General features: G+C 38.8%; 1 protein-coding gene across 6 annotated transcripts in view; it reads left to right on the forward strand.

The window, feature by feature from the left end:
* Dip2c (disco interacting protein 2 homolog C) overlaps positions 1 to 18,333 on the forward strand; it is a 385,770-nt gene that overhangs the window by 264,309 nt on the left and 103,128 nt on the right. For all 6 annotated transcript variants that reach the window (XM_029468568.1, XM_029468563.1, XM_029468565.1 and 3 more), the window contains 5 exons: positions 2,564 to 2,698; positions 4,136 to 4,255; positions 5,658 to 5,855; positions 12,926 to 13,017; positions 15,348 to 15,458. In XM_029468568.1, coding sequence (XP_029324428.1) covers positions 2,564 to 2,698; positions 4,136 to 4,255; positions 5,658 to 5,855; positions 12,926 to 13,017; positions 15,348 to 15,458 — 656 coding nt within the window. The remainder of the gene's footprint in view (positions 1 to 2,563; positions 2,699 to 4,135; positions 4,256 to 5,657; positions 5,856 to 12,925; positions 13,018 to 15,347; positions 15,459 to 18,333) is intronic.

Below are 18,333 nucleotides of genomic sequence, written 5' to 3' on the forward strand. Positions count from 1 at the left end.
GCATATTTTTCAAACCACTTGTTCAAGTATTTGGAACCAGAGGCTCCCAGGGTGGCTCTGGTGTATCAGATGGGTTGGTCACCCAAGGTTGTCCATTTGAAGCCTCCTCAGAAAGGTAGACTACTCCATCCCAACCACCAATCCTTATCCAAGACACTTGTATAGTACATGCAAGGAAATTTCTGTAGGAATTCAGTCATTATCCACATGCTTGATATTTGTGTATTTTCTTACTAGACAAAATTTATTTGTAATACCCTCGAGTCAGTGGAAGATTTTCTGTCATTTATGAACATATGCATAACCCCAAAACTCTTGTGCACAGTTGTGCCTAGGGTCTAACAGGGTGGCTTTCATCTTCTTGCTTTAGTGCTCTAATTATAAAAGTGCTTTTTACAGCCTGTTTGATGCCATGTTTTCCTATGTGGAGTTTTTGTGCTTCTGTTGATGGAAATGTCCATGAAACAGAAGCTGAGTGAAAGGTTAAAGAGGCCAAAGAGTGTAAGGTTAAAGAGGCCAATGAATGTCACTGTGGTGGTTCCAGTAAGAATGGCCTCTATAGGTTGACTGCTTAGTCATTAGAGAGTGGCACTGTTTGAAAGGGTTAGATGTGGCCTTGTTGGAGGAAATACTTTACTGAGGTGTGGTGGGTTTTGAGGTTTTAAAAGCCAATGCTGGGCCCAGGTGCACTCTGCCTGCCAGCAGATCAGAGATGTGGCTCTCAACTACTGCTCTGGCACCCTGCTGCTGTGCCTGCTGCTGTGCTCCTGCTGTGATGATAATGGACTTAAGCTTGGAACTCTAAGCAAGCCTCCAATTACATTTTTCTTTTATAAGAGTTGCCTTGGTAGAGGCTGAAGACATGGCTCAGCCATTAAGAGCACTGGAGGTGCTGAGTTTAATTCCCAGCAACCATATGGTAGCTAAGAACCACCTGTAATGGGATCTGATGCCCTCTTCTGCTGTGTCTGAAGACAACTACAGTGTACTCATACACATAAAATAAATAAATCTTATCTTTAAAAAAAATTGCCTTGGTCATGGTGTCTCTTCACAGCAATAGAACAGTGACTAAGACAGCCACCTTCAGGTAGTATAAGATTATATACTTCTAACATGGAGTAATATAAAGGAAACGATCTAAAGTTTCTACATAATATGCATTAGTGAATCAAAATTAGCATTCTGATATGCATTATTAGAATTTACATATGTCTAATTCATTGATCATCTCTTGGACATGGTTTTAATGCTCTAATAATTATAAAAACTGTTCTAATGCTATTTAACCATTGAGGAGTTTGACTCTGAATACTATAGGGGAAGTTTGCCCTGTTCCTTGGCCATTTGTACTGAATAGTTCTATGCTAACTTGATAAAAGCTAAAGACATCTGAGAGGAGAGAACCTCAGTTAAGAAAATGCCTACAGAAGATCAGGCTGTAGGCAAGCCTGTAGAGCATTAAGTTAATTAGTGATTAATGAGGGAGAGCCCTGCCCATTGTGAATGGTGCTGTCCTTGGGCATGTGGTCCTGGGTTCTATAAAAAAGGCTGAAGAAACCATGGGATACAAGCCAGTAAACAGCACCCCTCCATTGGTTTCTGCATCAGCTCCTGCCTCCAAGTTTCTTCCCTGTTTGAGTAGCAGCCCTGAATATCTTTGATAATGAACAATGCTGTAGAAGTATAAGCCAGATAATCCCCTTCTTCCCCAAGTTTGTTTGGTCACAGTATTTTATCACAGCAATACTAACTTTAAAAAAGATAGCCATGGTGTGACACTTAATACACATTAGATTATAAGCTTTTTTGAGTAATTATTTAAGACAATTAGTGTTTTAATTAAAGTAGTTAACTATTTCATGATGTCTCTCATCATTTATCAGGAATATCTTGAGAGTTTTGCATGTATTAATTATCTCAATCTACCCAATATCTCAGGGAATCACCATTATTGCTTCAATTTGATAGGTAGGAAAACTGAGGCACAGAGAGATTAGAATGTTTCCTAGGTTCTCCTGGAATCACCAGTGTTGCCCTTTAAACCCTAGGATCAAAGCTTGAATTGTGTGCTGCCCCTGTTGTCACAGTAAGAAAAGTGCTTTGCTTCTATGGACAAGCGCATACATAACATATGATACTTTATCCTTCAGTCATGTTAGACAGGACTCTAGTTAAAATGCTACATCGATTCACTGACCTTTCTCCTGTTATGAAATTAAATCTGATCTTTACCTGTTTTTCACTAGACATGGTATAAATTATTTTAACATTAATCACCTTTGTTTGATAGTTTTGTGGCTGACCTTGGTTTAGAGTAATCCTTTTTTGTTTTATAAGGTATGGTCTTTTTCTATATAGGTCTAGGCTTGCCTCAAAACTTGTGATCTTAATTGCATCTTCTTTCCAGTGTTTAGAACACAGGCTTGTGTCATTATATTGGATCAAAATGATCCTTTTGTCTGAGTTTGTCATATTCTAGACATCTTTTGAGGTTCTATTGTTTGACCTTCACAATAACCATGAGGCTCATAAGAAAACTGTCTCCTGTTCTTCTTTACAGAAAATCACTCTGCACCTCCTGACGTAACCACATACACCTCAGAACACTCTATACAAGTGGAAAGGCCGCAGGGCTCCACCACATCCCGGACAGCACCAAAGTATGGCAATGCTGAGCTCATGGAGACTGGGGATGGTATGTCTTATAGTGAGGCGCTTCCTCCCATGTGAACTTTGTACTCCTGTCCTTACTATGACTGTTCCTTCTCTTTCTGACTGAAGGAACTACTTGTGAATACTCATTGCTTGTCAGTTTCCTTAGGTACTGTTCTAGAAGGTGACCTAACCAAAAAAATGTAAATTATCTCCAAATTGTCTAAGAATTTCTCCTGATTAAAAAGAATGTAAATATTACACAATTTAGCCATGAGAAGAAATAGATTTAATGAGATATTGATGGTTTTGGTAATGTATAACTAATACTGGTTGAGTCATTAGAGTCTTTAAGAAATTCAGTATGCATTAAGACCTTGAATGCCTACTTCAGAAGGCAAAATGAAGTTAAATGAAAAAAACAAAATGATTTACATAGGGGTTGTTAATGCCTTAGGGTTTGGGAGAAGGAGTAATCTTTTCTTTTTTCTCTCAAAATTGGAAGTAAATTATCAGTGATTGTACAAAACACAGAGTCAAAGGCTTCTCTTCATTCTCATATTTTAAATCTTGGTGTTTTATAGTCACATTACTAGTTCTCAGTATTCAGTGCAAATCAGCACACCTCAGATTTAAACTTTCTGCTGTATTCTGCTTTAATTGTGTTAGAGTCTTGCTAGGGTCATAAAAGTTAGCATAGGATCTGGCAGTAAAATTACAGTTTTGTTTTTTTACTTTATGAAAGGTAGACAAAACAGTATCAACTTGCTGTAATACATGTTCCTTACAATGCTGTTAATGTTGCCATGGTAACTGGGTGGTTCACAATTAAATATCTTGCTCTGGCCATCTCTTTAACAAATGGCATGCTGTCCTCAGCATGGTTGGAGTCCTAATGCTACTTATACATAACTATCAATTAAAACTATAACCATTCCATTCCTTATAGAATTGGCTGTCCTTCCATCCTACTGCATTGGTGTTTGAAATCTGGCAAGTTTCAGAATTGGGTAGATTCTGTCTAAATCATGTCAGAGTTCGGTTTTCCCTTCTGAAATTGTGATGCCTGTGTTGTGTAGTCCAGTGCTTCACCGTATGTGCACTTTCACCTCAGAACCAGACCCTGGGAGTACTAACAGTCTCACCTAAGCTTCTAAACTTCTAGTCTTGGATTCATCAGAACCAAATTGATTTGGATCAAGTGATGAGAAGATACTGTGTTTAGATGTTGAGAATTATAGCTATTTTTCTATGTTTTCAGAGCTTTACTTATTTTTTGGCTCTGAAAGTAGACTTTAAAAATTCTTTTGAAGTAATGGAGGTACAGATCAGTGCTTAGACACGTGTGTAGCATGTATTAGGTTAGGCCTTATGATGTATTCCCATGACAGGAAACAAGAACATTGTTGGGGGAAATTGTCACAAATTCTCTTATTCCTTCCAGAGTTTGTTCATGTCCATGATGGTTCCTGTTTTTTAGGTGTACCAGTAAGTAGCCGGGTATCAGCAAAAATTCAGCAGCTTGTCAATACCCTTAAACGACCGAAGCGGCCACCATTACGGGAATTCTTTGTTGATGACTTTGAAGAATTGTTAGAAGGTAAGTATTTTTTTTCCTACCCCTTCTTTTATGAAGTCCTTGGCTCCTCGTACAGTGCTACATTTTATGCAAAGTGACTTTATTTTGTTAAGAGTGATAATCTAGCCTTCCCTCAGTAATAGAACTCTAAGTCACTGTAGGTTGCCATTCCAAATGCATATCTGAAAGGTCCACCAAGTGCTATGCAATTAGAGCTTTGAAGCCATCTGCCCCTCAGTATAGTGTGATGCTGTTTTGTGACTTAGGCCTCTTTATAAGGACTCGGTGCTGTGATATAACAGCAAAATGAAGTTATAGAGATTCTTGGCTCAAAACCAAAGTGCCCTTTTCTACACAAACTGATGAGACTGAAGAAACACAGTAGGGGCTCTGCCCCCTGCCTCAGTTAGAATGAATGTTGGGTGCTTCAACTAGACAACTTAAAATTGAAACAAAAGCGATCTGTTGTTGGATCAAACCCAAGTTTCTTATTTGTTAACTGAAGTTAAGAGTCAGCTGAGGGATGGAGAAACAGCTGACAGCTGGAATAAGTGCTTGGCGCAGGTGTGAGGATAGGATTTGAGACCCCTAGAGCTCTGCAGAGTGCAGTTTGGGAAAGTACAGATAGGGTCACCAGAGAGAGCTTCGGACTGAGACTAGCCTCATCTGGGAGTTCTGGATTTGACTGATAGACCCTGCCTCAATGAATAAAGTAGAGGAATGATGGAAGACAGTTTCTCACATCCACCTCCAGTTTCCAAATGCACACTCAGATGTATACACGACCACACACTCACACATACACATATGCACACCATGCAAATATACACATGAAAATTGAATAATATGGTAAAATGCAGCTGATTTTCCAGATAGCAGGTTGAAGTGATACCTCAAATTCTGAGAGAGAATGCTTTTCTAATAAAAGGGGAAATAATTTCAGTTTCATACCTATCTAAACTAAAAAACAAGGACTGTGTTCTTTGATGAGGCTTTTAGTCTTACTCTTGAAAGTACTTTTACCGTGCTTTTATTATTCTGAGTATTTGTAGATTTCTCGCTATATCTTGTCATTCAAGAGAAAAATCTAATGTAAGAACTGAGCCTTTTAGAGTTTCGAATACGGTGTGCTAACAATTAGAACTTTAAACCCATGCATTTAAATGTGAGACTCAAGGCATGTGGTTCGGTTTTGTCTGTTACCTACAAATGTTCTCACACCCACCTAAGTTCCCCATTATATGTTGCCTTGGAAATTGTAAAAACTCAATGCTTTTTTGTTATATCTATAGTGGTTTGATTTTAGAAAAGCATGTTTGCCATCAGCCTTAAGTATCAATCTCTTAGATTTCTTATAAACAACTAAAAAAATACTAAATGGATATCTTTTTCTTAAAAATATTGTATGTTTAAATGTATTTAGTTCAACAACCAGATCCAAACCAACCAAAGCCAGAGGGCGCCCAGATGCTGGCCACAAGAGGGGAGCAGTTGGGAGTCGTCACAAACTGGCCACCCTCTTTAGAAGCTGCACTACAACGATGGGGGACCATCTCCCCGAAGGCCCCCTGCCTGACCACCATGGACACAAATGGAAAGCCCCTGTACATCCTCACTTATGGTAATCCCATAATGCCACTCGTTCACTCTCTGACCTTTGCCTTCCCTGCACATACCGCTACTGAATGAACGGAGAGAAAACAATACACATCTTCTGGGTGGCTCATTTATACCTGTGTAGCCTTGTTTGTTTCTGGTTTAAAAGCAGATGAAAATTTAAAGACATTTTCCATTAAAAAATTGTGTTGATAGAGGAATTACTATTTTTCTATTTTTAAACTTAAAACCAGAAGTGGTTTTAAGTTTAAAATATATAAAGCTGTGATTGTAACTCTGCTATGTCACTTGATCTTGTTTTTTTAAATGAATACTTTTTTTAATGATTTTTTTATTAGGTACTTTCTTCATTTACATTTCCAGTGCTATCCCAAAAGTTCCCCATACCCTACCCCTGCCCTGCCCCCCTACCCACTCACTCCCACTTCTTGGCCCTGGCGTTCCCCTGTACTGGGACATATAAAGTTTGCAAGACCAAGGGGCCTCTCTTCCCAATGATGGCCAACTAGACCATCTTCTGCTACATATGTAGCTAGAGACACGAGCTCTGGGGTAGTTCATATTGTTGTTCCTCCTATAGGGTTGCAGAGCCCTTTAACTCCTTGGGTACTTTCTCTAGCTCCTCCATTGGGGGCCCTGTGCTCTATCCAATAGCTGACTGTGAGCATTCACTTCTGTGTTTGCTAGGCACCGGCATAGCCTCACAAGAGACAGCTATATCAGGGTTCTTTCAGCAAAATCTTGTTGGTGTATGCAATGGTGTCAGCGTTTGGAGGTGATTATGGGATGGATCCCCAGGTGTGGCAGCCTCTAGATGGATCATCCTTTGGTCTCAGCTCCAAACTTTGTCTCTGTAACTCCTTCCATGGGTGTTTTGTTCCCAATTCTAAGAAGGGGCAAAGTGACCACACTTTGGTCTTCGTTCTTCTTGAGTTTCATGTGTTTTGCAAATTGTATCTTGTGTATTCTAAGTTTCTGGGCTAATATCCACTTATCAGTGAGTACATATCATGTGAGTTCTTTTGTGATTGGGTTACCTCACTCTGGTTGACACCCTCCAGGTCCATCCATTTGCCTAGGAATTTCATAAATTCGTTGTTTTTAATAGCTGAGTAGTACTCCATTGTGTAAATGTGTACCACATTTTCTGTCATTTTATGCATTTTTGTTTCTATAAAAGTACCTATGGTATTGACTTGGGGAACGCCAGCGCCAAGAAGTGGGAGTGAGTGGGTAGGGGAGCAGGGTGGGGGGAGGGGGCGTGGTATATAGGAGGATTTCGGGATAGCATTTGAAATGTAAATGAAGTAAATACCTAATAAAAATTGGAAAAATGCATAAAATTAGTTAGAGCTGTGTGAATATCTATATCATTTGTATCTCTAGTATTGGAATAGGAAGAATACAACAATAAAAGAGACAGCATACCAGATTTTACAAAAGTAATGCTGACAGTTTACATAGTAGGAAGCTAGAAGTCTGCTGACTCTTGCGAGTCCAGAGGCTGCTGATTCTGGACCTGCGTTATTTTATGCCATTGTTTTTGCTCTGGTAGGGATTGAACTCAGGACCTTGTGCATGTCAGGCACACATACTGCCAGTGAGCTAATTCCTCCTCCTAAACTTTGCATCCTAATCTCTAGTGCAGCAAAGAAAAACTCCTTTCTAGTTCTCAGAGAAAGGGCATTTCACTTTCTGCTTATGTTCTTTTTATTCTCTTGGCTTGGTATCAGTATCAATGGTGACCATCCCTATTGGTTCTATTCAGACCCACAGCGGTCTCTGAACAACCTTACAAACATATCCATGATAATATCGGACCAGATTGCTTGGTATTTCTTCTGCATTATGTGCTACCATCCTGCATCTAAGTGGACTAACCTATCCCCAGACCTTGATCCTCATTTTGTCCCTCTGACAAAGTCTACCTCTACTCTCTCAGTGAGATCAGGCCCTTTGGGATTTCGACATCCAAAATTTACTTTTAGAATTGTGACTTTTCAAGCTTGGGAGATTTTAATCTTTTATTGAGATTCATGGCATTTGTGATTGTGTCTGATTGGCTCCACTTTGACATCTATCACTCAGAAACAATAAAATTTGGGTACACGGTACAGAAAGCCAGATAAATAGGTTTCCCTTAGTTCTTCTCCCAGCGTCCTTAACGTAGACTAAACTCTTGCACATAGCCTGATGCGCTAGAGAAGGGCCTTTCTATTAGATGCATCACCATGGAGAAAACAGATTACAGCTATTTTCATACTACTGGCTTCAGCTTCACAAAAACAATAAGCTTCACAGCTACAAGAACAAACGGCTCACTGTACTTCTGCATGGAGGACATTAGAAAGGGTTTGTTTTTAAACTTTGGCTTTGTTTTTATATTACAAACGTGTTGGATAATTTTGAGGAAAGAGCTTGAGTTTTACATCAGTCATCAAGTTTAAAAGCCAGATGCTGTGATAAGTAGGATTAGGCAGAGCCCAGCATTTGGAGAGTGGGGCCCCAGGGGCACCTGTGCATTTCAGGTACCAACATAGGGTTTGGGTTTAAGAGTATGTTAGGTTTGGAAGTATATATTTTACAGTCTCTATATTTGTGGCTACATTGAACACTTTAAAATAGAAAATATTATCTGTGATTTAGCATAAGCTTTGTTGTTGTTGATTTAAAGTATGCTCTTAGAAAAAGGTTTGTTTTTTTTGTTTGTTTTTTGGTTTTTTTGTTTTGTTTTGTTTTTTCGAGACAGGGTTTCTTTGTGTAGCCCTGGCTGTCCTGGAACTCACTNGCCTGCCTCTGCCTCCCAAGTGCTGGGATTAAAGGCGTGTGCCACCATGCCCGGCTAGAAAAAGGTTTTATTCAATCAAAAAGAGAAGACTTTTTCTGGGTGACCCTCATGCCTGTCCAAATTAATTGTGAAAGCTAATTATGTGCTTGGAATTGCTGCTGCTCTACACCTAATGACTCCAACACTTACCTGTCTGGGAACACAGACAGGCTTTGTGTTTGTCCCAGTAGCTGTGTGCATGCTGGTGACCTGCAATCTCTGACTAAGGTATATTAAGTTTGTGTTGTACAATGCTGCAGTACTCTGGCTTGGAAAATCAGAGTTGAATAAAAATGAGGCTTATCATGTAGATAAAACTGGAGCCCCTCAGTTGTTGACTCCTTTGACCTTTTGGTAAGGTTATGATAAGTATATGTGTCATACCTGTACCCAAAATGTAACTTCTGCTTATAAGTCACCTACATTTTGCTGTATTGCTTTTTGCTGTATTTAATATTATTTGTCAGTCATATGCTATGGGTCAATCTTCATCTTTGCTTTTAAAGAAAATATTAGAAAGTAAGATATTTTAAATGTAAGATATTTTTAAATCTAAGCTTGTTAGCTTATCAGTACATAATATAAAAGTATTGGCTAACACAGTGAATACTATACATGAGTATTATCTCTGTGGGAAACAAAAATAAATGAACCACAAATTGGTTGGTTATTTCTGAGAAAATACAGGGAGAACAAGGCTCATTGAATTTAAGTTCTAATGCCTGAGAAAACTGGTATAATTGAAGGACTATAGTATTTAAAGTCTTTAAGTTTCCCTTCAGCCCCCAAATTTAATTTTCTATTAAGTCCTGAGATAGCAGAATTCTCAGCTGAGCAATTTAGAACATCTACTAGAAAAGTTATAAAGGATTTGATACTTCAAGTTGGAATAGAAATTGGAAATATATGAAATAGGAATGCCATGATCTTAATTCTTGAAAATGTTCAATGCTACACAGTGCTTCCGTTTTCACTTCTCCATCTTCATCCACTTTCTCTTCTTTTGTTAGGATACTCATAAGCACATTTTTTCTTTTTTAAACTATATAAATGTTTCTGTTTTTCCTTTTATTTTAAAACATTTAATATCTGTCTTAGTCAGGGTTTCTATTCCTGCACAAACATCTTGACCAAGAAGCAAGTTGGGAAGGAAAGGGTTTATTCGGCTTATACTTCCATACTGCTGTTCATCACCAAGGAAGTCAGGACTGGAACTCAAGCAGGGCAGGAAGCAGGAGCTGATGCAGAGGCCATGGAGGGATGTTCCTTACTGGCTTGCCTCCCCTGGCTTGCTCAGCCTGCTCTCTTATAGAACCCAAGACTACCAGCCCAGAGATGGCACCACCCACAAGGGGCCTTTCCCCCTCGATCACTAATTGAGGAAATGCCTTACAGTTGGATCTCATGGAGGCATTTCCTCAACTGAAGCTCCTTTCTCTGTGATAACTCCAGCTGTGTCAAATTGACACAAAACTAGCCAGTACAATATCCATACATGCATGTAACTTATGTTGATCAAATCTATTTTCCATTCTTTACCTTTCAATTCTTCCCCTATCTCTACCACCTCTTTCTACTCACAACTTAATGTGCTCATTTTTTCTCCCAGCACCCACTGAGTCCATTTAGTGCTGTCTGTAGGGCAATCTCCTGGATCAAGGGTAGCTTTTCTGAATCCCTGAAGAAAACTGACTGTTCTGCCCCCAGCAACCATTAGTTGCCAGTACTTCCTCAGGTAGGGGGTGAGAACTCGTGAGCTCCTCCCCATCCATTCTGAGTTACTTCAAGTTTGTCAGGGATTTAGCTGCCTGAGTTAGGAATGTACCAGACAACCTCTCCATTCCAGCGAGGGGAAGTTGTTACTGGTAAGTCTCTCCAGTCCGTGCTCCAGTTTTATGGGTGATGTGCTCTAATGAGACTGTATCACCCCCTTCCATATCCATTCATGCCCTTTCTCTGCAGTTACTGTCTGTACAGCAGCCTAGATGTCATTCAAATCCAAGAAAAGCTGAAGGAAACAGTCTTTGTCAGCCATTCTGGAAGTGCTTATTCTCCTTGGATTTAAACTAGCACCTGCATTTACTCGGTTTCCTTTTTTCTGAAAACTACAAGATGTAAAAATACTAAGTATATTTCAAGAATTTTTGCTCAAAGTTTGGATTTTGTAGTTTTTTGAGACTCTATGTAAAACTAGTTTGTGTGTCAGTGTATAATGATATTAACTCCCAAGTGTCCTAGTCAAAAATGAAGTTGAAGCATTAGCAAACTGTATTAGTTTTAATTGATTGGATTGTTTATAACACATTGCTTTTTATTTTATTCAGTGACAAGAAAATGTAATTATTCAGCTAGAATAGTTTCCCAGTTTTGTTCACAGTAAGGAAGGTCTAAAGGCTTAAATTATTTATGAGGGAAAAAAACACCACTCCTGTATTGTTTCTTACCAACTGATGACCATTGATAGAGAAATGAACTCCCCAAGTGAGATATCAAATGACTTTAAAGATCTATGGGGTTGAGATGAGGAAGTTTGATGAAATCTTAACATCTAGTAATGAAATACTTCTGAGTTACGTTAAGCTGTAGACTGTGACTGTGGACTTAATTGATTCTTGCCTATGACATTGGTGAACCCGCACAAAAAAGCATTTAGCATATACTGAGAATCAAGAATTGTCAGGGAATAAGAGCAATGAAAAATAAAACATTCTCCTAGCTTGCTGTCTGCTAAGGGACAGACAAGTAGATGAATCCTGTGAATGGTGAATAACAGCCATATTAATTCAGGGAGCTCCGGTTCTAACAGGAAATAAAACAAATTCAGGTTTATGTTTTTGTTTTGTTTTCAAATTCAGGTTTGTTTGTTGAGTAAAAAATGTGTTATAAGCCAAAGGAATTTCTGTGTACCAGAAGTAATCTAGACATTGACTATTTTGAGACACAATTAGATTAATCTGCATTTTATTGCTTTTACATGAGTATACTGGCTAGAACCTTGATTTGTTTTGAAAGCTCTCAGTAGCTGAGTGTTTTTGACCATGCTATAAAATGCCTTCTGAATGCAAGAATGCTCCTTAGATTTGAAGTTGCTCTTATTCCACCTTATACTTTTCAGTATTACCAGGAAATGTATGAGTTCAGGATAAAGGCTTGAAATATGAAGGTCCTTCAGAGCTTGTTTTTGTTCTTAAATATAATTTGTGGAAAGTTTTCAAGAAGGAAAAAACACTATCTTAAGCCTAAATTTAAAACTTAACTTTTTTTTTACATATATATTCGACTTGGAAAAATTTTTCTAGAGCTCAGAATTTTAAAATTACAAAAATTTGCACTTTATCTAAGTTGCCGAGGTTCCTCTTCCAAATCTCAAATCCATGAGATTAGAAAGTGTGTACTCTGAGAAGTTTACAACTTGCAGGGAGTCGGGCTTTGAATGATCTGTCAGCTGTTTTTATACAGTTCGTGCTCATTGCAGTTACCCAAAATGGCACACATTTATAAGAGATGAATGTCACAGATAGAGCTTTGAGATCTCTCACTGCCCCTTCCCCTAACCCCCATGCTTAATGCAGTAGAAAGATGGCAGTTAAAAATTTCAGTAGCTTTACAGTAAGAGCTTAACACACCAAGAGAAATTTAAGTTTGTTAAGAGCTGGTTCTGATGATTCTCTGGTAGTATATTAGTTTTTAATATTTATTTTCTGTCCTTTTTTTTAAAGGCTTAAAATAAAAAACAAAAACATCAGTAAAGTTTGTGAGAGAAGATATTTCAAGACATTGTCCCTCCCACCCCCATGTCTGTATACTATTAATGGCTGTTACTAATTTGTGGGCTCCTGTCCCATCAACTCCTTCCCTGTCTTAGGCCACGTGTAAGGCAGGCTAAACCGGCTAAAATGAGAATTCCAATCCCATTTTCCTCTCCCTCTCCATCTCCCTTCCTCCTTTTCTTCTTTCCTCCCTCCCCATCTCCCTATATCTCTATCTCTCTGTCTCTCTCCCTCTGCTGTTTTTAAACCTCCAGTATTTCCGAGTGCACGTTCAGCTTTCAGTTTTATAGTCTTTTCATCCCTGTCCCCTTTTTGTCAGAGTCCTCCACATGATGCTTCCTTCCTACCACATACACTGAGCAGAACAGATTAATGACCTAGTTTAAAAATGCTAGTTTTATATTCACAGTTGAACATAGCTGAAAGTGCATGTATATATTGTCAAGTTGTTTTTATGTTTATGCTTTATATCAACAGGCAAACTATGGACAAGAAGTATGAAGGTTGCTTACAATATTCTACATAAATTAGGTACAAAGCAAGAACCTATGGTACGGCCTGGAGACAGGGTAAGTGAGGTTCAAATAACTAGAAAACCTCTATGTTATGATTCCAGAACTCAGCCTGTTCTTCCTCCTTGGTAGAGTAAGGTTGGACATAAAATGCAAGTAAGCGTTCTTTATGACCAGGTGCAACCATCTGATTGGAGAGTTTTCTATGTTCTGCTGTTTTGAATCAGCTTCCTCAGACATTGTGGCCCACTTTGTGGGAAGGAAATCACGTGGTAGTAGTCACCTGGGAGTATTACAAACTTACAACTGTCTCTTGTTTCTTCATGAGCCTACCCATCTGAAATTGTGCTAACAACACACACTGCCTTATGAAGGCAGATTCACATGAGATGTGGTCTCAAAAAATTAGTTTTTGTTAATATGCTTACACATACAAATATATACTCTTACTCTCTTTCCAACTTGTTCTAGCTGGTTTTCTTTTAAGCTATGTAGAAAAGAAATCATGTATTCCAGAACTTATTCTTTCTCCACCACCTTTCCTGTATTACAAAATACCCAGCATGGCTAAATTTAAGATACAGCTCCTGGCTTCATAACTACTACCAAGTATCCTTTTATGCTAGCCCATTTATCTTGGATATTAAATATGCTAGACTACCTTACCTAAATGTTCTTACCAAAATTAATAAGGCTACTTACAACATTTTTAAAGAATCCATTTGAAACTCAAAAAGTACAAAAATTATGCATATCTGCTAAACCTTTGGATTTATGTGCCTGTGAAAATACACCCACATGGTTTGTAAAGAGTTAACACCATAGGTGCAGCAACATGTTAGAGGGGCTTATGTGAAAATAAAAGCTGCATCCTGAAGAACACAGTAGGAATCCTATTAACCAACCAACGAAAGAACTCTTATCATACAGGAGACTTTGTAAAACCAGTGAGTTGACAATACTATTTGAGAGAGCACTAGGATAGGTTAAATGTTAAATTGGCTGTGTTGCAAACAGTCATGTAGCGCATACTGATGTTCAGAGAGTTTGCATGTAGGATGGCCATCCCAGAAGATACTGCTTAGTGAAGTGTCATAGCCATTCTAGTTTGCATGAGTACAATCTCTGATACTTTAATTATTATAACCCACCTAACACATTTCTCCTAATTTATATCTACACCAAAACTGTCTCAGTTCTTTAAAAAGGCATGGAGAAATTGGCTCAAATATTTATTACCTTTGAATATAAAGGAAACACATTTAGAACATGAAATATATACCAAAATTGTAAAAATATATCAAGAAATCTTTGTGTTAAATATATTAAGCACAAATTCCAGAGAACATAGCAAGGTATGAAAAGAGAAATATGGACAATGAAAAAGAATCCATAAGAGGAAAAACTTGAGGATATGGTCATATTGTTAGTGTTAGGAAACCTATTTAGAAATTATATCCAGTATTATGTGTGGTGGGTTATAATCTACTCTTAGACTGGTTAAACTGAGCAGGTTGGATAAACAAGGAAGACCAGGAGCAATTAAGTCCTTACAGTAGTAGGCAGTGAAAATATGCACGTTCAGCATTAAAAGACTGATGTTGAAATTATGCCAGGTAGTGCATGTGATATATCATGCTTCTGTAAGCTCTGTCATTTGACTGTTACCAGGACAATTAGGAGCAGTTTGTTACTGCTTTTTCTTCTTCTCATAGAAGGAACTATGACTTAGGCCAAAATTGCATATAAGATACTAGAATTAAAAAATAGCATCTGAATTCAGTCCAACTGGGTCTATCTCCTAAGCATTTGCCCAGACACCTAGTAAAGAATTATATAAACATTTAACTTTAGTTGTAAGAACGTTGTCAGAATATGCAGAGTTATTCATTTAGACAAACAGTAAAAACAGTAAAATCACATATACTGTGTACACTGGTTTGGGGTTGTTTATTTGTTTGTTTGTTTTGCTTTTGTTTTTTGTTGTTTTGTTGTTTTGTTTTTTTGGGGGGGGTTGTATATGAAAATTATGTGGCTGTGGAACACAAGCAGACAATAGAATGAGATTCTGTCTGGTACGGGAAGATAGCTGGCAGCTGTTAATACTTCCCTTCCTTTTAAGTTGAAGAAAAAGTATGGGGTACTTATTAAAATATCTGTTATTCTCTTTACATAAAACATTTTTTCTTAGCATCCATCACTTTTGAGATAGAGTCTTGCTCTGTAGCCTGTGGTCACTCTTAATTTATAGTCCATAGTCAGCCTCCTAAGTACTGATTTTACTGGCCTGCCTGTCCACCCTGTTGGGAACCTGAAAATTTCATCCTGCTGTCCATGGAAGTATAAATCCTGCTGTTGACTCAGCTCTGTGTCTTGCTCATCTCCAGGTGGCGCTAGTGTTCCCCAACAATGACCCTGCTGCTTTCATGGTGGCCTTCTATGGTTGCTTGCTGGCTGAAGTTGTTCCTGTCCCCATTGAAGTGCCACTCACAAGAAAGGTAAAGAACTCACTGTTCATTAAGCTCTATTAGAGGGAAGTGTCAGGCTCCATGACTGGGTGAGAATGTGTAGACTACAGTTTTGTAAATTACTTTTTATCTTTGCTGTGCAAGTTCAGTGACATGTTCTTGCTGTCTCTAACGCTCAGCCCAGATTTTCATTAGTTGCATTTATTTGTGAGAACAGTTATTCACACATACACAGCATGTCTGTCTCATCTGCAGGTGTGCTCCTCCTTAAGGTGAAGCTTCAGTTTATTTGGTAGCATAGCATGGCCCTGTCTTATCTGAATCTATTAAGAACCATTTTCTCATTCCTTAGTATCATTGCTTAGAAAGCCAGGTACATGATAGCTCTTTTAGTCTCTCTTTATTATGGGTGGCAATTCTGGCTTGTGTTTAGTTGTTTTGACCTTGTCAAGTCCTGGTTCTGATTGGTCATATCTTATTTTCAAATTAAGATGTCTAAACTTGCTCTTATCTTTATTGTATATTCTAACTGTGGGGCCAGTAAGTAGCTAGTATTGTATAATTATGTAATCACCAGCCTTATTAGCAGCCCCTAGTAGATTTGCTGTGTGTAGTCCCCAGGGCTGCAGAAGCTTTGCTGCTGGTGTTTGTAGGGATCTCTACCCCATTTCTCAGGATCTTGTCCTCACCTGTTTGTTCACCTGTTTGATAAGAAAACCATGCCAGCAGGTGTGAGGTAACCTCACTGTGGTTTTAATTTGTGTTTCCCTAACAGTTGTGCTGAACTTTCTTTCCTGCCTGTACATGTAGAACATAGCAGCCTGTTGGCCTGTGCAGTTTTCTTACTTTTACCTGACTCTTCTCCCTGGGTACAAGTAAGATAACAGGATTATATGAGTAAATGAGGAGGAAGTATGGGAAGGCTAATCCTTGCATCCACCTGTTCAGTGGCCACTGGGGCTCCTTAAAGGTCCTACTGAACAGTCCTCGTTCTTAATCCTGAATTTGGTTGAATGCCTTAAGTAGCAGCTTGCTTTTATTTATTTAATTATAATCCTGGTAGTGAAAGGGAAACATCTAGGCAGTTTTATCAAGAGAAGTTGGTGACCCAACAGGAGAGAGGGACAAGAAAAAGCAGTCTCCAGCCTTGCCAGTGTACACCAGGAAAATGATTATCACCATCTTGTGGTATCTGAACCTGTATGTTTTTCTGTCAGCCAAGTGGATTTACTAACCTAAAAAGTAGGTTTGGCCAAGATGTCCTTGAGGAACAAAGGTTATCCACAAGTGTGGTAGTCTGGGTACAAAGGGCTAGCAACTGCAAAGACCCAGCCAGGCTGACAGTGTGAAGACTGTGTATGCCAGTGAGGGCAGGACAGAACACGCATACTGGGCCAGACCAACGTCCTGCTGTGACTTGAATGGCTGCATAATAGCCACTCAGGTCTGGTGCTGCCTGAGAATTTTTGTATGCTGTCAAGACTATCTGGCTTGCTCCAAAGAGCTCAAGTCATAGTTGATTGGTTGGTTGTGTTGGTAAATATTTCCAAAGTGGGCTATGTGGCACTTGCTCTAATCCTAGCAGTGGGTTAGGCTCAATGAGGCCAAAGTGAGCTACTGAATGAAACACTGCCTGGAAACAAACAAAAGAAAGCAACGTTTCAAATACCATTTCAGATGAACCTCTAGAGGGAATAATGTCAGAGTCTAGTATGTTTACCATTTTAGATGAACAGAATGGTATTTTGAGAGAGGCACTCAGTAGACCTGGGATCTCGAACTACAGGAATTGAGGGAGAAATAGCAGTAGAGCTGCAAAGGGCTACAAGGAGATGAGCAAGTGCTTGCCAGGGTGAGGAGGGTCTCCTCCAGAAAAGGACATCTTTTAGCTGAAGCATCCTTGTATGCATAGTATGGCAGGCACCTTGGATTCACTTTCTTAAATGCCAGTGTATGCTATGTGAGTGTTCCTTAAAGTATGTGGACACACAAATATGTGTGTGTATCCTATGCTGGGTTCCTTAGTTATAAACATTTTTAAGAATATGCACTGTATAGTGAGGAAAATTGATGGTGCCAGCATGATCAAAAACTTGTAGTTATTAACATTGGATGATCTACACATGAGAATGCTTTTTCTTATCTCTGTGTATGCTTGAAGGTTTCCATTATAAACACACCTAAAATTGATAATAGACAAGACATTAATTGACCTATCTCAGTTGTGATGAGGAAAATTTGATATGATGTCAGGAGTTACTGCCATAGAAGCCACACAGATGGATTTTCTAAACAGTAACATTATCTGTTATCCTTTTCTATCTTGGAGAAATTTTTGGAAATTCATAAGAATATTTAAATTCTAGTTTGGTCTAGCTTTTCTTAATCAAGGTGAAAGTTACAAACTTTGATTGGCTGCCCTTAATGTGGGGGTGGGAGTAATGGTGATACAACCTGCCTCTCCTCCCCTGTATGTGTCTACATGTCTGCTTTTACCTGAGAAAGAAACTACCTGTTAGCCATGCTTATTTTTAGGGGCAAGGTACTTGGCAAATGATGTCAAAGTCAGAGTATGTGTCTGGGAGGATTTAGCTCATTTCACATCCTAAAATACAGTGACTGTTTCACTGGTTTGGCCTCTCATCCAGTCAGATAGAGGCAGATACCTTTCTTGAGGCCACCTTGTAGACTATAGCAAGTCATTGCTGCTGTGTGACTTGTTATCCATTTATCTTGTTCTTGAGTCAGAAGCAGAGACTGTGAGAACCACTAAGTTCTTTTCTTGACCTTTGTTTTGATCTAATCTGTAGAGTTCATCACCTTATCCAGGTGTTGGTTGAATGTTCGATGTAGAAGGATGTAGATGAAGCTGGCTCTGGCATGTATGTTTGGTGTCACCCCATGG

Source organism: Mus caroli, chromosome 13 (assembly GCF_900094665.2).
Source record: "Mus caroli chromosome 13, CAROLI_EIJ_v1.1, whole genome shotgun sequence".
Lineage (NCBI taxonomy): Eukaryota > Metazoa > Chordata > Mammalia > Rodentia > Muridae > Mus > Mus caroli.